This window comes from Lepidothrix coronata, unplaced genomic scaffold (assembly GCF_001604755.1).
Source record: "Lepidothrix coronata isolate B3197 unplaced genomic scaffold, Lepidothrix_coronata-1.0 Scaffold295, whole genome shotgun sequence".
Taxonomy (NCBI): domain Eukaryota; kingdom Metazoa; phylum Chordata; class Aves; order Passeriformes; family Pipridae; genus Lepidothrix; species Lepidothrix coronata.
Genome location: NW_016690475.1, coordinates 451399 through 476237, shown reverse-complemented (window position 1 = coordinate 476237; position 24839 = coordinate 451399). Strand labels below are relative to the sequence as shown.

The 24839-nt window shown below is 34.8% G+C and overlaps 1 protein-coding gene across 4 annotated transcripts in view; it reads left to right on the top strand.

Annotated features, from left to right (window-relative positions):
- RBM26 (RNA binding motif protein 26) overlaps positions 1-24839 on the top strand; it is a 55956-nt gene that overhangs the window by 13013 nt on the left and 18104 nt on the right. The window contains exons 3-17 of one of the 4 annotated variants that reach the window (XM_017837201.1): positions 513-649; positions 1510-1598; positions 2168-2379; positions 3679-3939; positions 6138-6377; positions 7815-7907; positions 8330-8470; positions 9499-9610; positions 10400-10559; positions 11902-12066; positions 15123-15254; positions 16267-16338; positions 19496-19624; positions 21801-21875; positions 22528-22698. In XM_017837201.1, coding sequence (XP_017692690.1) covers positions 513-649; positions 1510-1598; positions 2168-2379; positions 3679-3939; positions 6138-6377; positions 7815-7907; positions 8330-8470; positions 9499-9610; positions 10400-10559; positions 11902-12066; positions 15123-15254; positions 16267-16338; positions 19496-19624; positions 21801-21875; positions 22528-22698 — 2189 coding nt within the window. Of the gene's footprint in view, positions 1-512; positions 650-1509; positions 1599-2167; positions 2380-3678; positions 3940-6137; positions 6378-7814; positions 7983-8329; positions 8471-9498; positions 9611-10399; positions 10560-11901; positions 12067-15122; positions 15255-16266; positions 16339-19495; positions 19625-21800; positions 21876-22527; positions 22699-24839 lie in introns of all 4 variants that reach the window. The other 3 variants (XM_017837200.1, XM_017837199.1, XM_017837202.1) reach the window with 3 other exon arrangements.

Sequence of the window (24839 nt, the reverse complement as noted above, 5' to 3'; positions counted from 1 at the left end):
GAAGAATGTAATTCAGTTTTCATGAAGCAATTACAAAAAATCTCAGGTGTATGGCTCATTATGCATAGATCATCCAATTCCAACCCTCCTGCCATGGGCAGAGGTGCCACTCACTAGACCAGGTTGCTCAGGGCCTTGTCTAACCAGGCTTTGAATGCTTCCAGGAATGGGGCATTCACAACTTCTTTGGGCAAGTGTTGAAATTCTGTATATATATTCCAGAAATATTCTTTCAGATGTTTTATTAAGAAACATTAAATAATTCAAGAATTGAAAACTTTTGTGAAACATGGTCATTGTTGACATGTTTCTTGACTTGGTAAATGTCCTTTTTAAATATAACATTAGGAACAGAGTATTTAAGGAAAATACTCTTCATTGTTTTAACTTTTTGCTGAATGCTGGTTTTGGTTGGTTGGGTTTTTTGTTTTTATTTATTTATTTATTTATTGTTAGAGCAAGTGTTATTCATGGTTTTGGATAACGGCTATTTGTTTGCTCCTTACTTGTAGAAACTCAGATATTTGTGGAAAAACTGTTTGATGCTGTGAATACAAAAAGCTACCTACCTCCACCAGAGCAGCCATCGTCAGGAAGCCTGAAAGTAGAATTTTTTCAGCACCAAGAAAAAGAGACAAAAAAAGAAGAGGTGGGCACTGATTTTAATTTAAATGTACATAATTTTTTCCTCATTCATGTAATTTGCTTATGTGCTTCAGCTTCATAATGTGTACTTATTTATTAGTAATAGTTCCACAAATTACATGATAGCATTAAAATATGTCAGAAGATTTGTGCTTGGCACATTGAACACTGCTACATAGTTTTTCTCAACAGAAGTGGGTGCTTCAAAGGTAGACCAAAGTGGTTTCGACTAGCAAAGGTAAATGAAGTTACTGAGTAGTGTAGGAGTTGCAGTACAACCTAGATTAGTTCTCTGCTCAAGATTGCTGTTGTAGTTATGGTGCCCTTTAATTCACTATAAATCCAGGTTACCATTCTAAATGGCAATCCTCATTCCTTCAGCTGCTTGATCCAGGTAGCATCCTTCCGTCGCAGGTGTGTATGTTGTTCACTGAGCCAGAAGAGTAGGTTTGTGCTTTTCAACAGCAGCCTAGGTTTGCCTACATGGAAGTGTGAGGGTATGAACTGAACCAGATAACCTGATGGTGAAGAAAAGACTTTGCTGTCAATTTTTGGATATCCCATCCCAAAACATTAATAACGTTTTTTGTCCACCTGTTGCAAAAGCAGGTGTATTTTCATTGCAACACTATAAGGATGGATTATTCTACTTTATTTTCTCCCAAGCAGTGCTTTGAATATTCCTAGAAATTGAAATCTAATACATTATGAAGATTCTTTAATTATATTAAATGGTAAATGTTCCATTTCAGTGTTACTGTTGAATTTGCTCAACATTTTGAGTTTTTGGTTTTAGTAGGCTGTGCAGAACTCTGGGTTTTAGTATACTTGTGTTTTGAGCTAATGTATATGCTTTGAATTCAGATAGTTAAAGAGGAAGAGCGAGAGAAAAAGTTCTCTAGAAGATTAAATCACAGCCCTCCTCAGTCAAGTTCTCGTTACAGAGATACCAGGTAATAAATTTTACTTAATCCTTTGTATGATATTAGTACTCAGATGGGTTTGGATTTTTATGATGTTACTAAATTAAATGTTTTCTTTCTCTATTGTCACCTAATAAGCCCAAAAAGAAGACTTTTATTGGTCTTATGCATATGTAGTTAAATGGCTAGTATATAAGTGACAGTGTAACTCTTGAGTTGTGCACAGCTGTCACGTTTGAGTTTTATAATTCATTTTGATGTTAGATTTGTAGTTTATGTTACAGTACTTACTCTGCTTGGTACTGAGCTTGAATTTTAATTTAGAAGCCTTCCCTTCAATAACTCTTGGTGTTTTCAATTTGGGGAAGATGCAGTATTGGGCAGAAACAGAAATTTATATGTGTTTTAAAAATCTTATGGGTGGTAAAATGAATAAACCAAATTAATTTTAAAATTCTTCTGAGACGAAGGGAATAGCCATAGTTAGATACAATTTATAACTTTTCTCTAATTTTGCATTGCCATTTCTTGAAGCTTTTAATGGTAGTTAAGATTTAAAATTACAGCTTCATAATTCTCATAATTAATTTCATGTTTAGAAGCCGTGATGAAAGGAAAAAAGATGAACGTTCTCGGAAGAGAGATTATGACAGAAATCCTCCCAGAAGAGATTCCTATAGGGATCGATATAACAGACGAAGAGGGAGGAGTCGGAGCTACAGCAGGAGTAGAAGTAGAAGTTGGAGCAAAGAGAGATTGCGGGACCGTGATCGAGACCGGAGCAGAAGCCGGAGCAGAACACGAAGCAGAGGTACCAACAGTTGGTCTCTAAAATACGGTGAATGTTTCCTACAAAATTTAGATACTAAGCTTAAAAACTGTGTTGAAGATGTACTAGAATTTCCTCTATTGTTCTTGTTTCTTTATTCAAATTTAGCTGAAGAAATGAGGCTTATGAGATAGTGTTCTCAGGGCTTGTTTTCCTCTCTTTCTCTCCATTCTTCCTTAATACCTTTGTATTGAGATGACTATGCTGGACACATTTTTAAGCATTGTCATTAGAGAGGCAGAAAAATCCAATGTAATTCCATTTCATTTAATTTTAGGGAGGGGCCGGAATTATTACAGTAAATATTTGCATTTGCGCATATATCTGTAGGACTTAAGGCTTCAGTACAGTAGTTTTTAGAATTAAACTTAGTTAAAAACAGAGCCATTTTTTCAGCTGAAAAGGATGCTTTTTCCCCTCAATAGTTTTTAATGATAAATTGGAAAAGAGCACTGAGAGTCATTTTTTTGTCTTTGTCCTGTCTTAGACATAACTGTTCTCTTTTAATCAGGATGATTACTGTTTATTTGGTGGTAATATTAGGAAATTAAGAGAATAGTTTGTATGTATCCAGAATAAAAGGTCATTTTCCTTGCTGTATATACCCAGGAGTGTTCCACACCTGTCAACCACCATTATTTCCCCTATTGTGAGAAAGCTTTGCATGCAATAAGTATATGCATTTGAGTGCAACATAAAATGAAGATAAAATTAAGATACAACAATAACAATGTCTTGAAACATTAAAGATTTGTAACTTTTATAGTCTTTTCAAGTGATGGTTACCCTTTCCTAGTCATTGCTTCCCTTTATTCAGAAAAACCTTCTGTCTGAAGTTCGTAGAATATGTGCATCACTGAAGAAGATGTACTCTGCCTGAAGTTAAGTAGGGTATCTGCTCTACTATGGATATAACTGTTATTAAAATACCCCCTGTATATGACTAGGTACTTCTCAGGTTATTATTTTTCTGATTAAACCTTTGGAATGTAGAATCATGGAATAATTGAGGTTAGAGGAGACCTCTGAAAGTCATGCAGTTCAACACCCTTTCTCAAAGCAAATAAACTGGAGCAGGTTGCTTAGGACCAGTTGGGTTATAAATAACTCCAAGGATGGAGACTCCACAGGCACTTTGGGCAACCTGTAAAACATTTCAATTATCATGTGTTTTGAGTTGATATGAAGTAAAAATACTTACACAGGTTAGTGGCTACTTCTGCTGAAAATGTGCAAAAGGAATCATCCAATATAATTTTTATTTTTATTTTTTTGTTACAGAGAGAGATTTGGGAAAGCCAAAATATGACATGGATAGAACAGATCCATTAGAGAACAATTATACTCCAGTTTCTTCTGTGACAAATATTTCATCTGGCCACTACCCTGTCCCTACACTGAGCAGTACTATTACTGTTATTGCTCCTGCTCATCATGGAAACAACACTACTGAAAGCTGGTCGGAGTTCCATGAAGAGCAGCTGGACCACAACTCCTACGGAAGACCTCCGCTGCCAAAGAAACGCTGTAGAGATTATGACGGTATGTCTGTAGTTTCTTAATTGTTTGCTATAGCTATGATTAGCCCCTTTCTGAAAAGATTTAGGTAATTTGCCTTTCTTTTCCTTATCCTCTCTATTGCAGTGGTTTTTTTCTATTACACAATTTTTGAATGCAAATTTTGTCCCACTCCTTATTAAATTTAGACAGCTTGCTTTGTTGGTGTTTGAATATTTTTTTAGTTGCTAGAATTATTTTATAGAGATGAAAAATACTATATTTATATTGAAAAGTTATTAAAAAAATCTGGTTTTACATAGGTTTTCCGTCTTATGTCATGTTCCAGCCAAATACTGTATTTGATAGTTTTGACCTTACTGATTTCATTGTTTTTTATTCCATCTTGGATGAGAGACAATTTTCAACCAGGAAGTTCTAGAGCTGAAACTTCCTAGGCTCATGTTAGCCCACTATTTTTTTCTGTGTAGATGTTTTTTAAGACTGGCTTGGGATTTTTTTTTTTTTTTGCTTATCTGTGCCTTACGCTTTCATTTTGAATGTCTTGTGCCAAACTCCGCACTAAAGGCTGCTGCAGTTGGCAGTGCTTTAGCTAAATTTTGCCAGTCAACCTGTTAGCTTAGGAGAGTTTAAATTTCCCCATAAAGTTTTTTCTGAAGGTTTTGTTGTTGTTGTTGTTGTTGTTGTTGTTGTTGTTGTACCACAATGAGAAGTTTAAGATCTGGGCCAGTTTACATTCAGAACTCTGATCAGATTTTTTTTTAAGTAAAGAAAATGGGAGGCTGAAGTCTCAAGCGTTGGCAGAGTTGTACTTGTGAAGAGTAGCTTTGCCAGTGGACAGTACAGCAATGCTGTGGAATGAGTCGAGTTGTAAGAGTGTAGTTTTGTTTTGAAATTTTCTCTCTTCAGTAGCTAACTGGTTCAATCATACTGCTCTTCCTACCTGCACTTTCACATTTTGAGCTTGACCCTTTGCAGAACTTCTGTTTTTCTTTAACATTTCAATTTATGTGTTCTATAATTCTTACTGAAGCTGCTTTTCCACATCATATTTTGAGTAAGTGGACACTCAGCTTTCTTCCTGTTTTACCAGAAAGTGTTTTGACCTTTTCCCCTGTATTGCATTGACTTGTATTGTGGTGTTTGTTAGTTTGTTTTTGGGGAGGTTGTTACTAAACAGGTAATCTATACCAGTTTGGGTTAGAAGGACCCTTTAAAGGTCATCTAGTCTAGCACCCCTGCAGTGAGCATGGTCGTCTTCAGCTAGTTCCTGTTCCTAAGAGCCCTGTCCAACCTGACCTTGAGTATTTCCAGGTATAGGACATCTACCACTTCTCTGGGCAAGCTATTCTGGTGTTTCTCCACCCTTGTCATCATTATTTTTTTCTTATATGGAGTCTGAATCTACCCTCCTTTAATTTAAAACGACTACCCTTGTCCTATCGCTACAGGCCCTACTAAAAAATTTCTTGTAGTCCCCTTTTAAATATTTGAAGGCTGCAATGAGGTCTCTCCTGAGCCTTTTCTTTTACAGGCTGAACAACTCCAACTCTTTCAGCCTTTCTTTGTAGGGAGAGGTGCTTCAGCCCCTCTGATCATTTTTGTGGCCCTTCTCTGGACTTGCTTCAATGTTTTACTTGTGTGTAAAAGAAAAGAAGTCAATGTATATTAATTTTAATCATATATGTGTTTAATATTTACATATGTATGCATATATTCACGTAATACTTACATATGTAAATAACAATTTTTTTTTCCTCTTACATAATCGTATTAAACTATAGCAAAATATTCTAATTCTAATTGCAAAAGAGAAAAAAAATTAATTTTGTCATGTTGGAATTTTATAACATTAACTTTACAGAGGTTTCTCAATCCCAGTGTCTGTGCTTATTACTTAGAAACAATGTGATTTTGTTAATGTGATGACATTTAGATTTCATTCTTTGCTTTTACCATTTGTTACAATTCAGTGCAAAATTATTTCTTCAAGAAAAATTGAACTGCTGTATTTATTCTGCTAGAATGTTGCTGCAATCTCCCCGAGTGCTGACTCTTAACAATAAAGTTAAATGGTCAATTTCATTTTCTAATCTAAGTTTCTGCTGGTATGGAAAGCTCTTAATTTACAAACTGCCGCATTTTACATGGAATGTCTCCTATCAACTCTGAATCAAGCTACAGCTGTTGAATACTAACAGCAATTCTTTTTGATGTTTCAGAAAAGGGTTTCTGTATGAGAGGAGACATGTGCCCTTTTGATCATGGAAGCGATCCCGTAGTGGTAGAAGATGTGAATCTTCCTGGCATTCTGCCTTTTCCAGCACAACCCCCTGTTGTCGAAGGACCACCTCCTCCTGGACTTCCTCCCCCTCCACCAATTCTGAGTCCTCCTCCTGTTAACCTTAGACCTCCAGTACCACCACCAGGCCCCTTACCACCTAGCCTTCCACCTGTAACAGGTAATTTAAAAAGATTAAACCTCATTTTTTAGTAGAAAAGCCTGGATGTTACTTGAGTTGTGTACAGTGCAAAACGCTGTTTTCAAGAATGCAAACTGTACTTTAGAAGGTTGTACTATGCTCTATTATAGTATAGCTTACCTCAAAATGATTCTTTTTGATGGTAGTTGTTGCAGAGTTGGTTGTTGTAAAATTTGCATGCTAAATGTGAATGAATCCTGAATATGAAGTAATATTTTAATTGTATTTAAGCAAAACCATGGCATGGCAAACCTCAGTTCCTTGAGTGTTGTAGGAGAAGTTGTGTGAAATTGACTGCTGCTACAGAAGGAGGGAAAATCCTGGAAACAACAGATATTGTTTCATTCGTACTAATAAATTTAAAGATAATTCGTGACCACATCAAATTTACACCCGAAAATGTCATTTGGGATTAATTTTGAAACTAAACTTGTAAAGTAACTAAGAAAAATTCTCCAGCTTGTTTACTCTTTCATTGGAAAGTACTTTAGCTGGAGCACTAAAAATTATGTGAAGACTTATGTGCCTGACTTTCATTTATAAAATTGCAGTTTAGTATTCAGTTCCCTTGGGTGGTTTAAAAGCTGCTATGTTACTTTTATGTGATTATTCTTTTCTCTCTTTTTTTATTAACTCAGATGTCCCACTTGGTAAAATTATTCTGGAATAATTGATATTTGATATTGCTTGGAGGTTTTTTAAACTCTTTTAATTTCCTGCTGATAGTATATTTAAGTAAGCTCTGAATGTATTTATTTCACTTAGTATAGGGTGTAACTTTTTAGGGTGATCAGTTCTACCTTGCATGCTATTTTCAGGTCTGCTTGGGAAGTCCAAATATATGACTGTATATCTTTTTCCAAAACCTGATTTTGCCAATGAATAAACTGAAGGTCAGGCTTGACTACTTAGCTTTGAAAGTATTGCATTCCCTGTTGTCAAAAAAGTCAAACCAACCAAACAAAAAAACCCCCTCCATTTAAAGAAGAGTTCCACCAGAGTTGAAGGTTTCTTTTTTGGGTGTTTGGAAGAATAATTTCAATCAAGTCAGTTATTGATTATTTTTGTTATATTAAAAATATTAATTTTATATTAAAAATAAGAATTGTTTCTTTGACAAGTTTTATAGAACTTTAAAATTCTTCTATTGGTAAAGCTAAATACTGGGTTAGCAATTCAATTTTGCTTGTAGAAAGAAGATGTTTGGAAAAATGTTAAACAATTCAAATGCTTTTCTCTGTAATCCAAGTTCTGAGTCATTTGCTGTTGGGAGTGGTTTCATGTGAATTTCTGGTACAGCATCATGTCTGCACTTGTGCCCTTTTTTCTTAAATAGCCTTAAAAACATTTCACTTGAGTGTAGTGAAAGTGTAGTGGATAGTAAATGAATGCAGTGTTTTCCTTTGTTTTTCACAGGACCACCCCCTCCACTTCCACCCTTACAGCCTGCTGGCATGGATGCCCCCCCAAACTCAGCAACCAGCTCAGTTCCTACTGTTGTTACAACGGGTATTCATCACCAGCCGCCTCCTGCTCCACCCTCTCTTTTTACAGCAGGTGTAGTACTGAGGCTTTGCCCACAAGGTTTGCTAAATAGAATAACATTGATTCATATTATACTGTACTTTATAGAGATTATATAGTTTGGGAGAATAAGTTTGTATTGTTTAAACTGTGACAGTAACTTAACGTTCTTTTTTTCAGCCTTAGTTAAGGATGAAAGTAAAATTTACATATAAAATGTGAATCTTGACTGTAGAGTAGTATTTTCATTGTGTTTAAGCAGAAAACTTGGCACGACAGTTTTTTATGATAGTAGTTATACAGCTTTTTATTGTAACTGTATCTTGTAATTAAATGAAATATTATATTTGAAACCTTAGGGGTTTTAACTGCAATTTATTTTAATTAGACAATTTCTTTGTTACCAGAAACGTATGACACAGATGGCTATAATCCAGAGGCTCCAAGTATAACAAATACTTCAAGACCTATGTATAGACATAGAGTACATGCCCAAAGACCAAATTTGATAGGACTCACATCAGGTGATATGGATCTACCACCCAGAGGTATGCTCTTAAAGCTATACTTAGTTAGTTTAGCTGGTTTCCTTATATTAAAGAAGATCAAGGGAGTTTTCAGAGAATGAAATACTGGAAAACATTGCATTTTTAAAAAAATCTTCTGCAGTTGAGACATTTAATTGAATAGGGAAGTATGTTTATAGTTGCTTTGTGTGTGCATTTTTACAGGTAAAATTAAATCTCTCGCTAGAGTATTGCACAGTTTACACTGAGCTGTAATAACTAGTCCCTTTGTATATCTTTTGTACAGAAAATGTTAAGGTTTCTGTAACAGAATCTTAATGTGATTTTTGCTGCAGAGAGGAAGGAGTTTTTTATGTGATAGCAGACAGTTTTATGCATGAATAATCTTAACCTCACAGTTCCTGTGGCCCTGTGAAGAAGCAGCAGCATGCAGAATGGGAAAGGAAGAGGGATAAAACCATTTTTAATGTGGTTTTTATTTGCATTTGTATGTATTTCTGTTTAATCTTACTATGTTTCTGTTGGTGTATTTTCAGTGAGGAGTCCCCCAGTGTGATTCCTGTTCTTCAGCAAAAGTGACTCCTTTCCCACTCCATCCATAAATCTTGCTCCTAGGTCTTATGCCCCAGAGTACTGTGCATTTCCTATCATGACTGTTTTTGTGTGTGCCATCTAATAGTAGAATGGAGGTGTTAGCAGAAGTGGTGTGAGCCTCAGAGTATTGCATGGGACGTGTTGAATCATTGTGAATCAGAGTGCAGTCATTTTGAGGCAGATGCCTTCTGTCACACCTCTTTTGTTTTCCTTACGTGGGATGTTACTGTGACAAAATGAGTGCTATTAGCTATTTGGATCTGTCACAGGATCTGTTGATAGTTAAGAAAAAAAGTCTGTGACCAAGATTTGATTCAGTTAGAGCAAGGATCACAGTAATTTCAAAATGAACAGTTGTGCTTTTCAGTGCAAATTCAATGTGAGCAGAATGCTTTTTTGCAATTAAATACACAGAAAATACAAAAAAAGAGTAAAATCTTCTCATCTATTTACAGAAAAACCTCCTAATAAAAGTAGTATGAGAATAGTGGTAGATGCTGAATCCAGGAAAAGAACAATTGGTGCAGGGGATGGTGGAATTCCTGCAAAGAAGACTTGGTTTGACAAGTGAGTGATCGTTAACACAAGGTTGGCTTAATAGTTGAAATTTTGTGAACCTCTTTACTGTAATCTGAAACATATGTGTATCTCTATAAATGGCAAGCAAGTTAAACTGTGAGTATGCTGATAGTACTAAAATAAATCACACTGTAGTGTGATCTGTATTTGACTGTCTTCTCTCAAAGGCAGTATACAGATAGATGAAGTTGCTTTGGGTTATACTAAGATCTCTCCTTGAAAGCTGTAATGATCTAAGAAACAGGAAAGCTGCAGTTAGACATGACTGATTTTAGTTGTGAAATGTGAATTTTATCATTGCTATTTTGGTTTGAATTGCCAGGTATGTTACTGAGAAAAAACACAAGGTACAGTGCTTAGTGACCAGATGTCACCTGACTTGGCAAAAGTTTGGAAGAGTTTTTAAGAGATTGTTGTGACTGAGGAGAGCCTTGAAGTAATAGTTATTTGAAATGGTAGTGGGGAGATTTCATGGAATAGTTAAGAAATAGTTTTTGGAGAGAAGCAATGTGGAAGTCAGGAATTACTGACATGAGCAAATAAATGTGAATTATCTCTCAGATTTATGTGCTGAGGTGTGCTGAGAATATTGATTGGGAAGACAGCAGGTGTATGGGCCTATGTGCTGTACTCTTCTACACTTTTCTAAAATTGCATGTTTTTTAAGTCTGCAGATCTTTGTGGTTCATACACATGTACTCCTGTGTAAGTGTATACAATTTAACATGTGTTTGCTAGCTTGCTATGGATTTCTGGCTTGATTTTTATTTGTTGCAGGCAAAATTTTAACAGAACAAATAGTCCAGGTTTTCAGAAGAAAGTACAGTTTGGAAATGAAAATACAAAGCTTGAATTGAGAAAAGTTCCCCCAGAACTTAACAATATCAGCAAACTTAACGAACACTTCAGTAAGTTTGGAAACTTAGTCAACCTGCAGGTAAGAGTCAACAAAGAGAAAGCAGTTTTGATTTAAAGATAGCAGTAGCTGCTAAAAGGAGAATGCCAGTTGTTTTTTTCCTGGTTCCCTAAAAGTTTTCATTATTTTCCTAACGTGTTTCTTCAAGATGATCTCATTGTTTTTAATGGAATTGCCATTGAAGAAGCTGAAATTATTTTGAATAACTGTGTTTCTCACAGATAAGGTTTTAAGATGCATTGTTTAAAACATTGAAAATTGATCACATTGTTTTTTCTTGACCCATTTTCTCAAGTTTGACTCCGATATTGTAAACCCTCTGTAAATGTGGAAAACCTTTATTTCTCCTCCAGAAAGCAGTCCCTGTGATACAATTGCTTTCTAGTCCCATAGTAATTATGGTTTTTCCTTTATAAGTACTTTGTGGTTTATTGGAGTCACCCACAGAAATAAGCAAATAATTAAAGAAAGATAGGAAAGAGATGAAAAAACTAGGGCCTAACTTAGGCTGATGTTACATATTGCTGGCTGCATGTGTAATGCCAGTATTTCATACCCAGTCTCTAAGCTACTCAGTCTGATCTTCTACTGTGCTTCATTATCAACAAGTTTCAGATGGTAGCTTGTGTTTTTCTGTACACTTTCCTGTTTGCAGTGAGAACTGGAATGAAGAATGGTTTTGCGTGTACTGATACAGTACAGAGTAAACCTCCTATGCCTGTCCGAACACTGAGGGATATTAAATCTCACTTAATTGCTGCTAAATATTTCTTAAGCCTTTCTGTAGATTTACCTAAATATGTGGATGTATTAGCAGGAGTATTATTCAGTAAGGCAGGTAAAACAGTGTTGTAGATGTGTAAAGAGAACCAAGATATGCATGAAGATATTGCAAGCTCTGCTCTTCTGCAAAGGGTGTAATCTTGGCCTTAGAAGCTAAAATAATGGTCAAAGGAGGCAAACCAAAATGAACTTTGCTGTCTAGCTCTGACAGTAGGTAGGACATTTTTACTAACTGACACCTATATTTTTTGTAGCAATTTTCTTTACTTCAGGGATGCTTCCTTTTGTCTTTCAAACTACTTATATTTGCAATTAGAGATACTGGTTGACTGTTTGGGTTTGCTTTACTTTGTTTGGTTGGTTTTTTTAACTGTTCCTAAAGTTTATTAACGTAATGTCAAGGTGGCTTTTGACACCAGACTTTTCAAACAGATTCATGAATGGGAAGTATTTATCTAATGACCTGTATTGGGCTTAAATTGTAAGCTTCTAAGCTTAGAAACTAATGATCTTATGATAATCTAGACACAAATGAAAATCCTACATGTGGTAAGTTTTGTTCTTCTGTTTTAAATCTTAGGTTGCATATCAAGGTGATCCAGAAGGTGCCCTTATTCAGTTTGCCACACATGAGGAAGCAAAGAAAGCTATATCAAGTACAGAAGCAGTATTAAATAATCGTTTTATAAAAGTTTATTGGCATCGAGAAGGCAGTGTACCGCAAATCCAAACTACTGCGCAGAAGGTGGAGGATCTAAGTCTGTTCTATGTAGAATATTATGTAAAAAAGAATATTCTAAACTTTTTAAAGAATATTTATATCAAGTAAACTAAGTCCTTTTGAAATCATGACTACTTCATGTAATTAATTTCCAAATGTTATTCTTTAATTGTAGATTCTTTGACCTCAAATGCCAGGTTCAAGAGCTGATTAGCAAGCTAAGACCAAAGGCATTTAAAGAAAGCCTTTGGTGACTTATGGAGAATTTCACTTTGTTGTTGTCTGATGTGAAGCAAGATTTGATGCATCTTTCTGCTGATAACATCTATTTTGCTTTAATTAGTATAGACTTTTATTTCTTTTGGTTAGCGTAAGAAAGTTACATCTCTTGGAAGATGATCTCCTTTTTCCTCCAAAAGGTGCTATTTTTTACTCTTTTTCATAAAGAGGCTAATTTTGTGGGAGTGGACCAGGGATATTTTTAAGTAGGGAGGTAGTTGCTGATCTCCCTGATATACAGTGACAGAATGTGTGGGAATGGATCGAAGATCTGTCAGAGGAGGTCCACACTGGACATGAGGAAGCACATCTTTACCGAGAGAGTGATCAGCCAGGGAAACAGGCTTCCCAGAGAGGTGGCTGATAGCCCTAAGCCTGCCAGCAGTTTAAGAGGTATTTGGACAGTGCCAGATAGCAACCTGCTTTAACTTTTGGTCAGCCACGAAGTGACCAGACAGTTGGACTAGATGATCATTGCAGATTCCTTCCAACTGAAATACTCTATTCTACATTTTTTGGTTGAATCACAGTGGAACACTTATTGGTAGTTGTCATGTTTGTAGTAGCGTTGGGAACACTTTAAAAAATAAAACAGCAGTTACTGTTGTGAAGTGTAGCAAGCCAAATCATCATTAGGAGGTCACCTAATCCATTTCTCCACTGTAGGGCAAAGTCAGTTATGCCACTGACAGTATCTATCTACCTAGTTTTTACAGGTTTCTGATGAAAGAGGTCCTGTCAGCTGTTTAGGCAATCAGAATCTGTGACCCAATTTTCCATAGCAGTCCTGCTGTACAGCATTTTAAGTTTCCTTTCTCTCCTTTTGTAATAAGTGCCCTGATGTTTTCCTAAAAAAATGCAGCTTTAATGACACCTGTCTCGCTGTCTTCTTAGTTATCATTGTTTAGATTTTATAAATATCTTTGATGCTTGGTCAAAAAAGCTGCTTGCTACTCAAAATGGTATTTTCTAAGCTTGATTTCCATGTCCTCAGCCAGAAGAGGGCAGTGGAGTACATCGTTTGCATTCCTACAGATATTCCTTCTTGCTCGAAGGATAGCTTGGACTATGCTGTCATCTTATTTGCTGATTATGCTATCCAGCTTGGACTATTAACTATGTATTTCCAAACAAATATCTGATTTATATATTTGTTATTTTAAATAGTGACATCACTTTTAGTGGTGTTACTAGCTTCCCAGCACACCACCTTTAGCCAGTTAACCTTGATGGTTTGAAAATTAATTTCTCCTTAGTAGCTGGGAAGTGTTCCTGCCTCACAAAGAACAACCATTCAGCATGTGTCAACAGACTACAGTTTGAAGTCTGTTATCGGCAATAGAAGGCACACAGTGACAAGAAAAACTTGTTACAGGAAATTAAAGTTCTAAGTGCAATGCTTCTACCCCAAAATGTAACAGTTATCAAATTGTTGAATCAGTAAAGAGGTATTTTTACTTCATAAGCCTTTCAGGAGCATGAATATTTACTTCTCTTTTCATTGAAATTAATATCTGGTGTCATACCTACAAGTAGTATGAAAACTCTTCTTACAATTCTTCACATACTATAAGTATTTGAATTTTTGTCAAGATTTCTATTTCTTAATTAATTTCACCTGTATTTATAATGGTTTCAACCAGATTTTGTCTGTCAGGTACCAAAGACAGGCTTTTTGAATTTTCTTCAGTGTAAAGTCAGTTGGCTTTTAAGTTGTCCCTTCAGTAGTATATGGTCCAGCACAATTGCTTGAACACTGCTATTTCATCAGCAGGAGTACTTTGGAAAATATTTATTGTAGAGTTTCTGAAAGAGTGGAAGTACTTAGATAAAGATGATGGGAGTCAACCATAATAAATCATCAAATAAAAGGCTTCTGCCAAGAAGCTGAAATAATGTACTCTCCTCATCTGAAGTAGATAAAACAGGAAGTTCTGGGCTTAAAAGGCAGCACAAAGAGATTTAGGTTAGATATTAAAAAAACATTTTCTAATGCCAAAGGATACTGAAACACTTTTGCCTAAACAGGTGACAGGACCTCTTTCATCAGAAACCTGTAAGAACTAGGTAGATAGATACTGTCAGTGGCATAACTGACTTTGCCCTACAGTGGAGAAATGGATTAGGTGACCTCCTAAGGGTCATAAATATGACAATAAGTTTGATTGGAAGCATATTTTTTCAGTCTTAAGTGTTTAATGTTTTTGTCAAAGAAAAACAAAAGGAAAAATGTTAGCTGTCAGAGTAATCCATGGAAGGTTCAAAGATTAGCTGCTTTTCTTTTTCTTGTGACTGCATGTTTCTATATCCTTTTTTTTTTCTATTTTGTCCATGTTAAACACATAGGAGATGAAAAGTGAAATATCACTGTAAAAAGTGGGGGGCTTTGTAATACAAATTTGTATTCTGCCTTTTCATAACTAAATGGTTGATGATAAGAGAGTTGTAAAAGGAATCAGAAGACTGCTTCTTACTTTTTATTCAGTTCTAACAGGTAGGATCTAAGTTAGTCTGAGTAGATGTGATAAATCAGAGTTGTTTCATCACCTTTGTGAGCTGCAAGTGCAAAATAGATGTTATGGCTGTTTGCGCTGCACAAATATTCAGTATAACATAATAAATCTCATGAAGCTTTTATTTTTCCTATGAGGTGAAAAAGCCATTGAATGATAGAAAGGAAGACATGTAAATGTAAATGCCATTGCAGTAATTTCATTGTGTACTTATTGAATGATAAATGTAGCAGTCTTTTGTTGTTAATATGGTGATGTGCTTTCTTGGGGACGGGGGTGGTGTTACAGGTAATACAACCCTTAGTTCAGCAACCTAGTTTACCAGTAGTGAAGCAATCGGTGAAGGAGCGACTGGGTCCGGTACCTGCAAGTAATATTGAACCTGCAGAAGCCCAGAGTGCCAATACAGAAGTCACTCAGGTGCGTATTATAGTAAGAAATTCAGTTGCCTGTTTTTCTTTCTGTGATAGGTCCCATAATGTATGAATGTATCAGTTACAGTTACTCACATAGTGCAAGTACACATTTACTACTTCTAAGTGCATCTAATTGTACTATGAATGGTGTTTTCATATTAAAGTTTTCCTCAGTGCATGATACTTGGCTTTTTTACTTGAGCACGGTACTTAATTTTTAAGTATATTAGCTTTTTGCTGTATTGAAAAACTGAAAGGCTCTGAATATATTTCAATATTGTTGTGTTTAATTGCTCGTTTCAGATTTCAAATTCTATCCAAAGAACTAAAAGCTGTCTTTTTTTTTTATATATTTTATCTGTTAAGCAGCTAAAACCATTAGAGACCAATGGTCACCATCTAGAAATGTTTTCAGAATTTGTACATCAACCCTAATACAAGGAAGAATGTAGCTGCAATACCAGTGCGAATAATGACAGACTCTGACATGTCACTCCCATTAGAAATAGCCTTTAATTTTTTATTCTGTTAGAAATATTTCATTATTAGCATTGTGCCACCGCTGTAGTTTTACTTCTGGAAAGTAAGACCACCACATTTCAGAACACATTTGTAGTTTGAATTCAAACAACAGATTTCTGCAGTTGATGCCTGCAAATAGCAGGTTATAAAACACAAGAACCGTAGTGTATTTAAAAGAGCCCATGCAGATAATCCTCTTCTAGCTGGCACTTTTTTGACTTCTTGCAAACAATATGTAGTATAATCTTTGATTCCAAATTTGGCTTTATCTTTGTCTTATCCAGTCTGTAGACTTCTGTTAACTGCAAAATCAAATATCTAAAATAAATTTTATCAACTGCTTAAATATTTTTCTTGTATTGTTGCTTAAAAGTCTGTGGTTTTATTAGTTAAATTTTTTTTCTAAATTGCTAATATTTGTAGTTACAAAGGAAACAGTAAAATATTCATAAAGTAAAGTACATTTGAACTATAATTTTGCTTTGTTTTCTTAGAATGTGACTAAATTATCTGTGAAGGATAGACTGGGTTTTGTGTCAAAGCCAGTTACTCCAACAACTGAAAAGGTAAGAGAATGTCTCATATTCTCTCATATTTAATTTCAGTAGAATTAATTTTTTTTATTGTGTCAATATTAAGTTTGTTTCATAACTGAATAATTTCATTTGTTCAAGATTAGTTTTAGGAAGTATAATATATCAGAGCTCGGTGGATAGCTAAATGATTATAAGAAGAAAAAAACATGCTAGGACAGAAACAACTATTCTGTGGGTTTTGTTTTAATATAGTAGATTGCTTTTATTCAGTCATGAAAATAACTAGATATGTTCCATAATCCTGAGTTGTTTAGAAGTATACAGAAATAAATTTTAAAAATAAATAAATTTTGACACTATATATGAAACTATAGAAAGCAGTTCTATAAAAATGTTTCTGGACTTAAAAGGTGAGGCTGTAAACATTTATCCTCTTATTTGGTTTAACAATTTGCAGTACTTGTGAAAAGATAAAAGTGGAAATTTATCAGTATAGAAAGGACAAAGATAGATAAAGTGGGAAAGGTGTGCCTGAGTTGTGCTTATGAGTTATTTATTTTGCCCAGTGGTTCCAATTTTCAGAATACAAAGTTGTGGACACGTTTACTTTAGTAGCAAAGTTTTTTAATGCTTGTTTCCAGATCTGTTTAGCACTTTAAGGGACAGGCTTCCACAGTGTTTATAACATTCATTTGAGAAGAGTTGTAGTAGAAGGACAGCAAATCTTACTCTGTAAAAGGATTCCTCTGCCTAGGTACATATCTTTTCTATTGGGAGTTGCCTTGACCTGAAATAAATGAAGCATCTGCTGCATTTACACCTACACACATCCCCCACCCCTTTTCAGAATGGTAGTTGATAAGATTAAGTGTAATCTAACGAGTAAAATTCACTCCAGAGATACTATGCTGTACTTAGCTACTAAGGTAGCAATGCTTAAAAGTTGAGTTGTAATGTTAGAGGTCTCTTTGATTCATTTCAAGCCGAGCAGTCTGCCTAAATACAGTGATCTAGGCTTCTTGCCTGTATTTTGTTGTTGGTTTGATTAGTTCCATTCTTGTCGCCCAAAATTAGTTGCAGATAAATACCGTGCTGTGTATTCCTGAACTACATTTTACATACATACTGTATCCTAACTTTAGAAATAGGAGGTCTGCTTCACTTTGCAGTTTGAGTGGAAATACTTCTTTTTTTTTTTGCATTCTGTAAGAGTTGAGTTATCCTGAAAACACTTTTCTGCAAAGAGTAAATTCATGCTAGAATGGTTTTATGCTTTGTTGTCTTGCAGTATTTTGTTGTCTTATAATATTTTGATGAGCTCATAGATTTTGATGAACTGCTGGGTTGTAACTGGATTGGTTGTAAAACAACAGTTTCCTTTGACATTTTTAGTAGGATTCTGAAGCTTGAATTGACCTGGGTTTACCTACTACTGTTCCTTCACAAGGAAATAACTTGGTTAGTTTGCAGTGATTACATTCTACAACCATTAGAAATTAAATTATTTACAGCTGTCAGAAAACATAGATGTCATGTCCTAGATCGTTTTTTGTTTCTGATGGAATGCAGGGTTTAACAAGAACTTTCTAGTAAGAAAGGAGGTAGCTATGCTTCCCAAAGAACAAGAGGAAAAGAAGATAATGTGGTGCCTTTTAGGATCTGTATAGGGACTTAAAATTCGTGAACTTGTGAAGAGATTCACGCTGTTCTTTCTCTTGAATAGTATTAAGAGATTTAGAAGACATTAGTCTTGCTTTTTACTTGTCTATGTTAGTTGATGCAAGTACATCTGCTGTGGCATCTCTCCTTATATTAAAAGAGATGGTGAAATATGGTTCACTCTGCCATGAAGACAGTTCAGGGCAAAAGGAGTGCGTCAGTATTTTTGTCTTTGCTTCCTTTTGTTTGTTTGTGATGTAGCCTGTCCTAAAGCTACTTCGTAATAGAAACTGTATGACTGGGACATGCATACTTTACTGTGCTTTAGTAAGTTTAAAAAAAATCCTTCATCTTTGTAATGGCCTTCTTAGAGCATTTTATATCACCTTATATAATACCCCTTAACATGCATTGATTTTTTTTTTCTTTTGTTTTCTCTGCAATGCCTACTCTAGAAAACACTTGAATGTGGGAAGAAATAGTATAAATAGCACACTGAAGTGAAAAGGGTTTATATGAAGCATTCTTGTTGTAAATTCTTCTGATCTCTTAGTCTTCTCTGTCTTTCTGTTTCTCAGCTGTCTCTTTTTTTTCTTCTGTTGGTCGGCATTGTATCTATTTTATGGAGTGCATGGTGACCAGTAGAATCTGCATGCATCTTTTAATTTTCCACATATATAGAAAATATTTTTAAACTTGTGGAAACTATACCAATTGCATAATTTCTGTGTTTTGCTAAAAGGTGGACAAGATCATGCCTATATTATCTCTAGGACTTAGCCATGGATTTTTCAATACTAGCATAGCCAAAATGTTCTTTAAGGAATGTGCTAAGAAAATAAAATAGTCCAAATCTTCAGGTGGTGTTGTGATGTACATAGTATACTTTACAGAGATTGTAAAGCAGGCAACTATTTTCTCAGTAAGTCATAGAGAAATTTCATACCTCACTACAAATGTAGGAAAAAGAACAGAGAGATATAGGAGTCTCTTCCTTTGCTGTATGATGTTGAAGACTTCCCTGTACTTGAGTTACTTCTTGAAAATTGTGCAAACTCTACTTTCCACAAACTGCATATGAAAAGGAAATGTTGTATTTACTTTGGACCTTATTGTCTAAAATTATGTTGACTTCTTGCTTGGAAAATTCATGCAACCATGAAATACTGTATTTTAGACTTCAAAACAGAAAAGAAAAACAAATTATTCTTGTGACAATCTCAGTCTTCTCTTTCCTGTATTATGGTCAAATACGTAAATTTTTATGTATTTGAAGCTTGGAAGTACATATGAAATCTCAATGGAGAGGATTCATAATCTGATGTTTATAACTTACATATCTGATGTTGTGCTTCCTCTTCAAAAATTGTTTAACTTCAGCAACTCCAAATTGTTACACCAGATTTTTATATTCCATATCATCAAAACAGACAAAAGAAAAGACGCTTACATATTTTTCAGCACTCATGTGGGTTTTTTAAAAGACTGAAATTCACTGGCAAAAAAATAAAATGATTTCCTCCTATAGGTTTTATCCACTTCTACTGGCTTGACAAAAACTGTGTACAACCCTGCTGCTTTGAAGGCAGCACAGAAATCTTTGCCTGTTGTTTCCACTTCCGTGCTAGACTCTAATGAAGCACAGAAGAAAAAACAGGTAAATTAAATATGCTTCTTTATAAAATGGACCTAGGTTGGGAACTTGTGACTTAGAGATAGAGCACTATGTATATTCATCTCAAGAGCATAGATGAAACTAGTCGCAAGCTTAAATTCACCATGGTTTTTTTTCCTACAAAGGACAAGAAAATTCAGCATTGTTTTGTTATTTTTCGGTGTATGTTCAGGCAGCAGAAGCAGATTTAAAACTGTAGAAATTCAAAATGTGAAACACTTTTTCCTGGAATCAGAGTCTCCATGTTGAGGTATGAATTGTCTGTTTTAAGTGAAAGGGAGTGTAGTGTAGTCACTGTTCTTCTCTCTTAAGCCTTTTTGGAACTGGCCTCTCTTCTCAGTGTATTCTGTACTTGTGACCAAAATTGCTTCTTCACTTGAGAGAACTGAGAATTGTATGACTTCGCATTTTGTTGTTTCCAAGCTATAATTCTTCTGCACCCATTTTTATTTTTACATACTAGACTTCGTCTTTTTTATTTGTGTTAGAGAGGAAATGCAAGAAAAAAGTAGGCCTTGAACAGGTCGTCCAGTTGTAGTTTAGCTTGCTTAGAACTTTCAAAAGAGCCCAGCAAATCTCGTTTTTCAGGTTTATTCTGAAAATTTATTCTATCATTTAGAAAAACTAAATATAGGACAATGTTTTATCTTTCTGGTTTTAAACCACGAATTGAGAGTTCAATACTAAGTTAGATACAAACATAAGTATTAAAAGCAATACACTTGTTAAAGGTTTTGGTCTATTGGTAAATTTCTATAATTCATATCTAACATAATTTGAACAAGCAGTTTGTTAGCTGCATGTCAGTTATGGCATTGGTCCAGATTTAAAAGAAAATCAGTTCTAATTTTGGGAATTCATTTCATATTTGTCCCCTAACACATGTTTTTCAGAATTAGAGCCTTCACCTTTCAAGTTAAAATGCTAAATGCCTGTAAAATGGGAGAAAAATTTTAATAAAATATTAACTTGACATAACAGCTGTAGAGGTTTTTTGAGAGAAGACACTGAAGATGTGCTAAGTGATTGGCTCATTTTTCACTTGGTCTTGTGCTCCTACCTGCCTTCAGAAATTTCTGGTACAATATACTAGTACTTGTGGAAAAACATGATTTTGTGGGACTCACTCCCTTCTTTTCCTTCTGTCTCCCTAGTTTTTCTTAGCATTCATCCCCTTGTCATATCTTCCCTTTCCCTTCAGAAAAATTATTTGCACGCTGTATTGCAAAACTAATGTTTCATGCAGCAGAATTTGTCAGTATTTGGGTAGACATACAGAAACTTTACTATTTCTTTTTCTACATCTTTTGTGCGTTTACACTCTTTGTATGAGATATTCCACTTGCAGTGATTCCAGTTCATCATCTTCTGCCTCTCCTCTTTCATTCCATTAAATATGTTGATATCAAAGCTCTTAATGGTTTTCTGCAAGTATCCTGCTGTTTAAGACTTCTTCATTCTGTATTTGAGAGCAAGAAGCAATTGCTTTCTCACAAGCGACGTTAGTAGGTGCTGAGCACAGCAGTGGCGGCATCTCCTCCTGCTTCTCATTCCAACTGCAATATGTCACATCCTGATGGGTTTCAGTTCATTGTGAGTTGCCCATTGCAATGCCAAGGTTCTATTGTTGGCAGATTGAGTATTTGTCACTTCCCAATTAAAGCAGTCAGATGCAAAAGAGGTGGTTTTCTTTGGGTAACACTTTAGAAAAGTGTTTAGAAAATAGAATGTGTTTTCTTTTTGCTTGTAAGAGTTTTGGAGAATGTGTTTTAATTGATGGACTTGATTTACATTTGCTTTCAAGATAATTGTCCTTGCACTTTAAACTCTTGCATGCTGTATGTCTTGAGGTAGTGTAATAGGTTGCCTTTCATCTTTCATTGGAGTTGTGTAAGGTGTTACTTTGTATGTAAGCAATAGTGAAATATCCCCAGCGTAGATCTAACTGAGAAGGATAATTAGAACTTTCAGTAAGTTGGTGACATGTTGTTTTCCAAAACATAATTGGAAATACTACCTATTAGTATCTTGAGTTTCTGTTACTATTTTTTCCCTATTATTGTAAGTTACTACTGTATAGTTGCCAAGTATAATACATTATTCTTCTGGCATTATGTTTCAAAGTCTAGACATGTTCTGTAATATTTTATGCTTCTAGGAGGCATTACGACTTCAACAAGAGATGAGAAAAAAGAAGCAAGAAATCTTAGAGAAGCACATTGAAACACAGAAGGTAAAGTGTTAGCATTAAAGACAGTCAGAAATTCAGTTGTATAATCTCAGTTCACTTCAAAATATTTCAGATTTTGTAAACACAAACTAAAAAAAAGGCCTATAAAATAAGCATTCTCTTAGAATGGCATTATTTTAATTATTTTTAAACATTATTTTAAGTTTAGAGTTTTAATCTAACTTGTCTTGTTAGTTCACTTTAAAAAAATCCTACAAGCTTATGCAATTTAGGTGCAATTTTAGTTGAAATTGCCTAATTTGGGTGTAACGTGCCTATATTTGTTGGGAGAAGGGATAGCCTCAGTTCTGTTTGACAAGAGCAGGAGAGGGTGATGTAGAAAAGTATGTATGACTGCACCTAGGCTTAGGAAGAGGAAAAAGGCCAAAATGTCTGTTAGTTGAATAAAAATTTTGAAATACTTCAAAAGTGTCTCATTGAAATGGAAATATCAGATGTTCATTAGGAAACAAATAAGAAATTCAGACAAAGATTTTAATTTAATGTAAGCTGCTAAAAGCCCTATATGTTGAGTTTGTAGGTCGCAACAAAAGAAATGCAATATTCAGTTTTCCTATTAGTTGTAATGAGTACTGGAAAACAGATCTGTAATAGTAGTTGCTGAGTAAAAAGATTTTTTTTTTAAATTGGACAGATGCTGATTTCAAAGCTGGAGAAGAATAAAGCCATGAAGTCAGAAGACAAAGCAGAAATCATGAAAACACTGGAAATTTTGACTAATAGCATTACCAAGTTAAAGGATGAATTAAAAGGTGTATCACCAGGAGGAGGGACTCCTTTAAAAAGCATGAAAACTAAGACTCAGGTACTCAAGTTTTGATCAGCTTTTAATAAGATGAGTTGACTTGTTTGTGTCAGCAAAATAAAAATATGCAATCACATCAGCAGTATTTAGAACCATTACCAGTTTAATTTTCAAATCCTCTTTGAAGTGAGATTGGTTTTGCCTTCTGTTTAAAGGAACATAGTTAATTTTAAAACCATGCTATTTCTAAAAGATTTATCTTTTGTTACACAGATACTGCATCATTTAGAAAATCAAAAAAACCAAATCAAAAGTCTTACGATATTTTTCTTTTACCTTATTTAATTCTTTGTGTATGGTCAATTGCTTTCTTAAATTTTGAATAGAAATTATGAAAATAGTATTTCTAATGTAAAAGGATTATAGTTAGGCTACACAAATAATCTTCTCAGGTTTAATACACAAAATGTACTGGACTGATATATCATTTTCTGGGACTTTTTATGTCAGTGAAATTTGTCTATATATTAACCTTTTTAGAAGGAGGATTATACTGCTCAGTTTCCCTTTGATAGAGCTGCCCATGTTTGGGTTTTGCATGTGAAAAGAGTTTTTCCTGTATTACCATTCTTGTTGATATATGACTTGTAACCAGTTTCCCAACTGCTTAAAGATGCAATTATATTGCCTTTTTAAAATGCAGTGTTTTGCTTTCTGTAGAAGTATTTGTTCCTGAACAAATCGCAACGTGGTTAAGAATTAAGCAAGTCTTGGAGAAATAACATTTTAAGGAAGTGTTCTTTTAAATATATTACAAGCTTTCTTGCTTTGTCAAGTGAAGAAGTGCATACTAATAAAATATCAAATTTTTGTACAGTGTATTTTCCCATTAAGAAAAAAAGTCTTTTTTAGCCCTTTTCATTCAGTTTTTAAATGTTTAGAATGCTTAGTCTTCTTTTGAGATGTTTGGGATACCGTTTTACAAAACTGGTGTAATGTTACAGCCCAGATATAGTTTAAATGAGTTATTAGTTTGCACTTTGAAACAGTATTTCTACTACTTTATTTTTTGTAGAAATATAGGCATTAAAAGTAACTGCAGTATCAATTACAACGATGTACAGTTTTGAAAAAAAATACCAACAAGAAATACTGAAATTACGTGTACATTATCACTGGACCTTCTTATATAATTTGTCAGGAAAAAGTTGAAGTAGCATATATTTGTCCTGAAAATGGGCATAGATTGTAGTTTTTGGAAATTGGTTTATGCCTCTTAAAACAACTTCAGCTGCAGTGGAATATTCTACTGTGTTTTAGAGAGGGAACTGAATGTAATAATCTCAGAATTCAGGCACTGCCATAATGAGATTAAACTATTCGATTTTTTGGAGATGAGAGAACTTTTTTATGTCTCTGAGAGTGTGGACATTGTCAGGTGAGAAAATATTTCTAGGAGGCCTGAAGGATGTTACCTGTCTGTAGAGTGAATTTGAACTACAAAAGTCCTAGAAATTTGCATCATTTTTAAAGCTACATTTGATTGTTAAAAGTGTCATGTCTTCTGCTGGTGGTGAACAGTTCTTCATACATTTGATCCAAGAATAACAGTTGTTTGTGGATTTTGTTACATGCAAGGAAATTAATCCAGGCCCATAGAAATGAAGAAGCAAGTCGAATCATGAAATCTTGGTAAATTCTTTACTTCAATGCAACATTTTAACCCATCACAATCATTTTACGCTGAGAGTGGTCCAGTAGCTGAAATGTACAAGAAAATAGTTTGGTAACACAAAATTGTTCAAAATGGTTATGATTGAAAGGGATCTCTGGGGGTTGCTTTATTCCATCACCAGGTGTCACTATGAAGAGTCTAGATGGTGTCTTTGCTCATCCATACTAAGTATTTATATATATGGGTAAGATTCCCCCCTCCCACCTTCTCTTCCTGAAGTTAAACAATTGCAGTTCTGTTAGCCTCTGTTAGCTCATACAGTGGATGCTCCAATCCCTTAATCATCTTTGTGGGCTTATTCTGCACTCTCTCCAGTGTGTCTCTTTCATGCTCAGGAGCCTAGAGTTGGGCATCGCGCTCCGTATGTGGCCTCACCACAGCAAAGCAGAGGAGAAGGATCACCTCCCTTAACCTGCTGGTGGTGCTCTTCCTAATGCAGCCCAGGAGGCTGTCAGCCTTCTTTGCC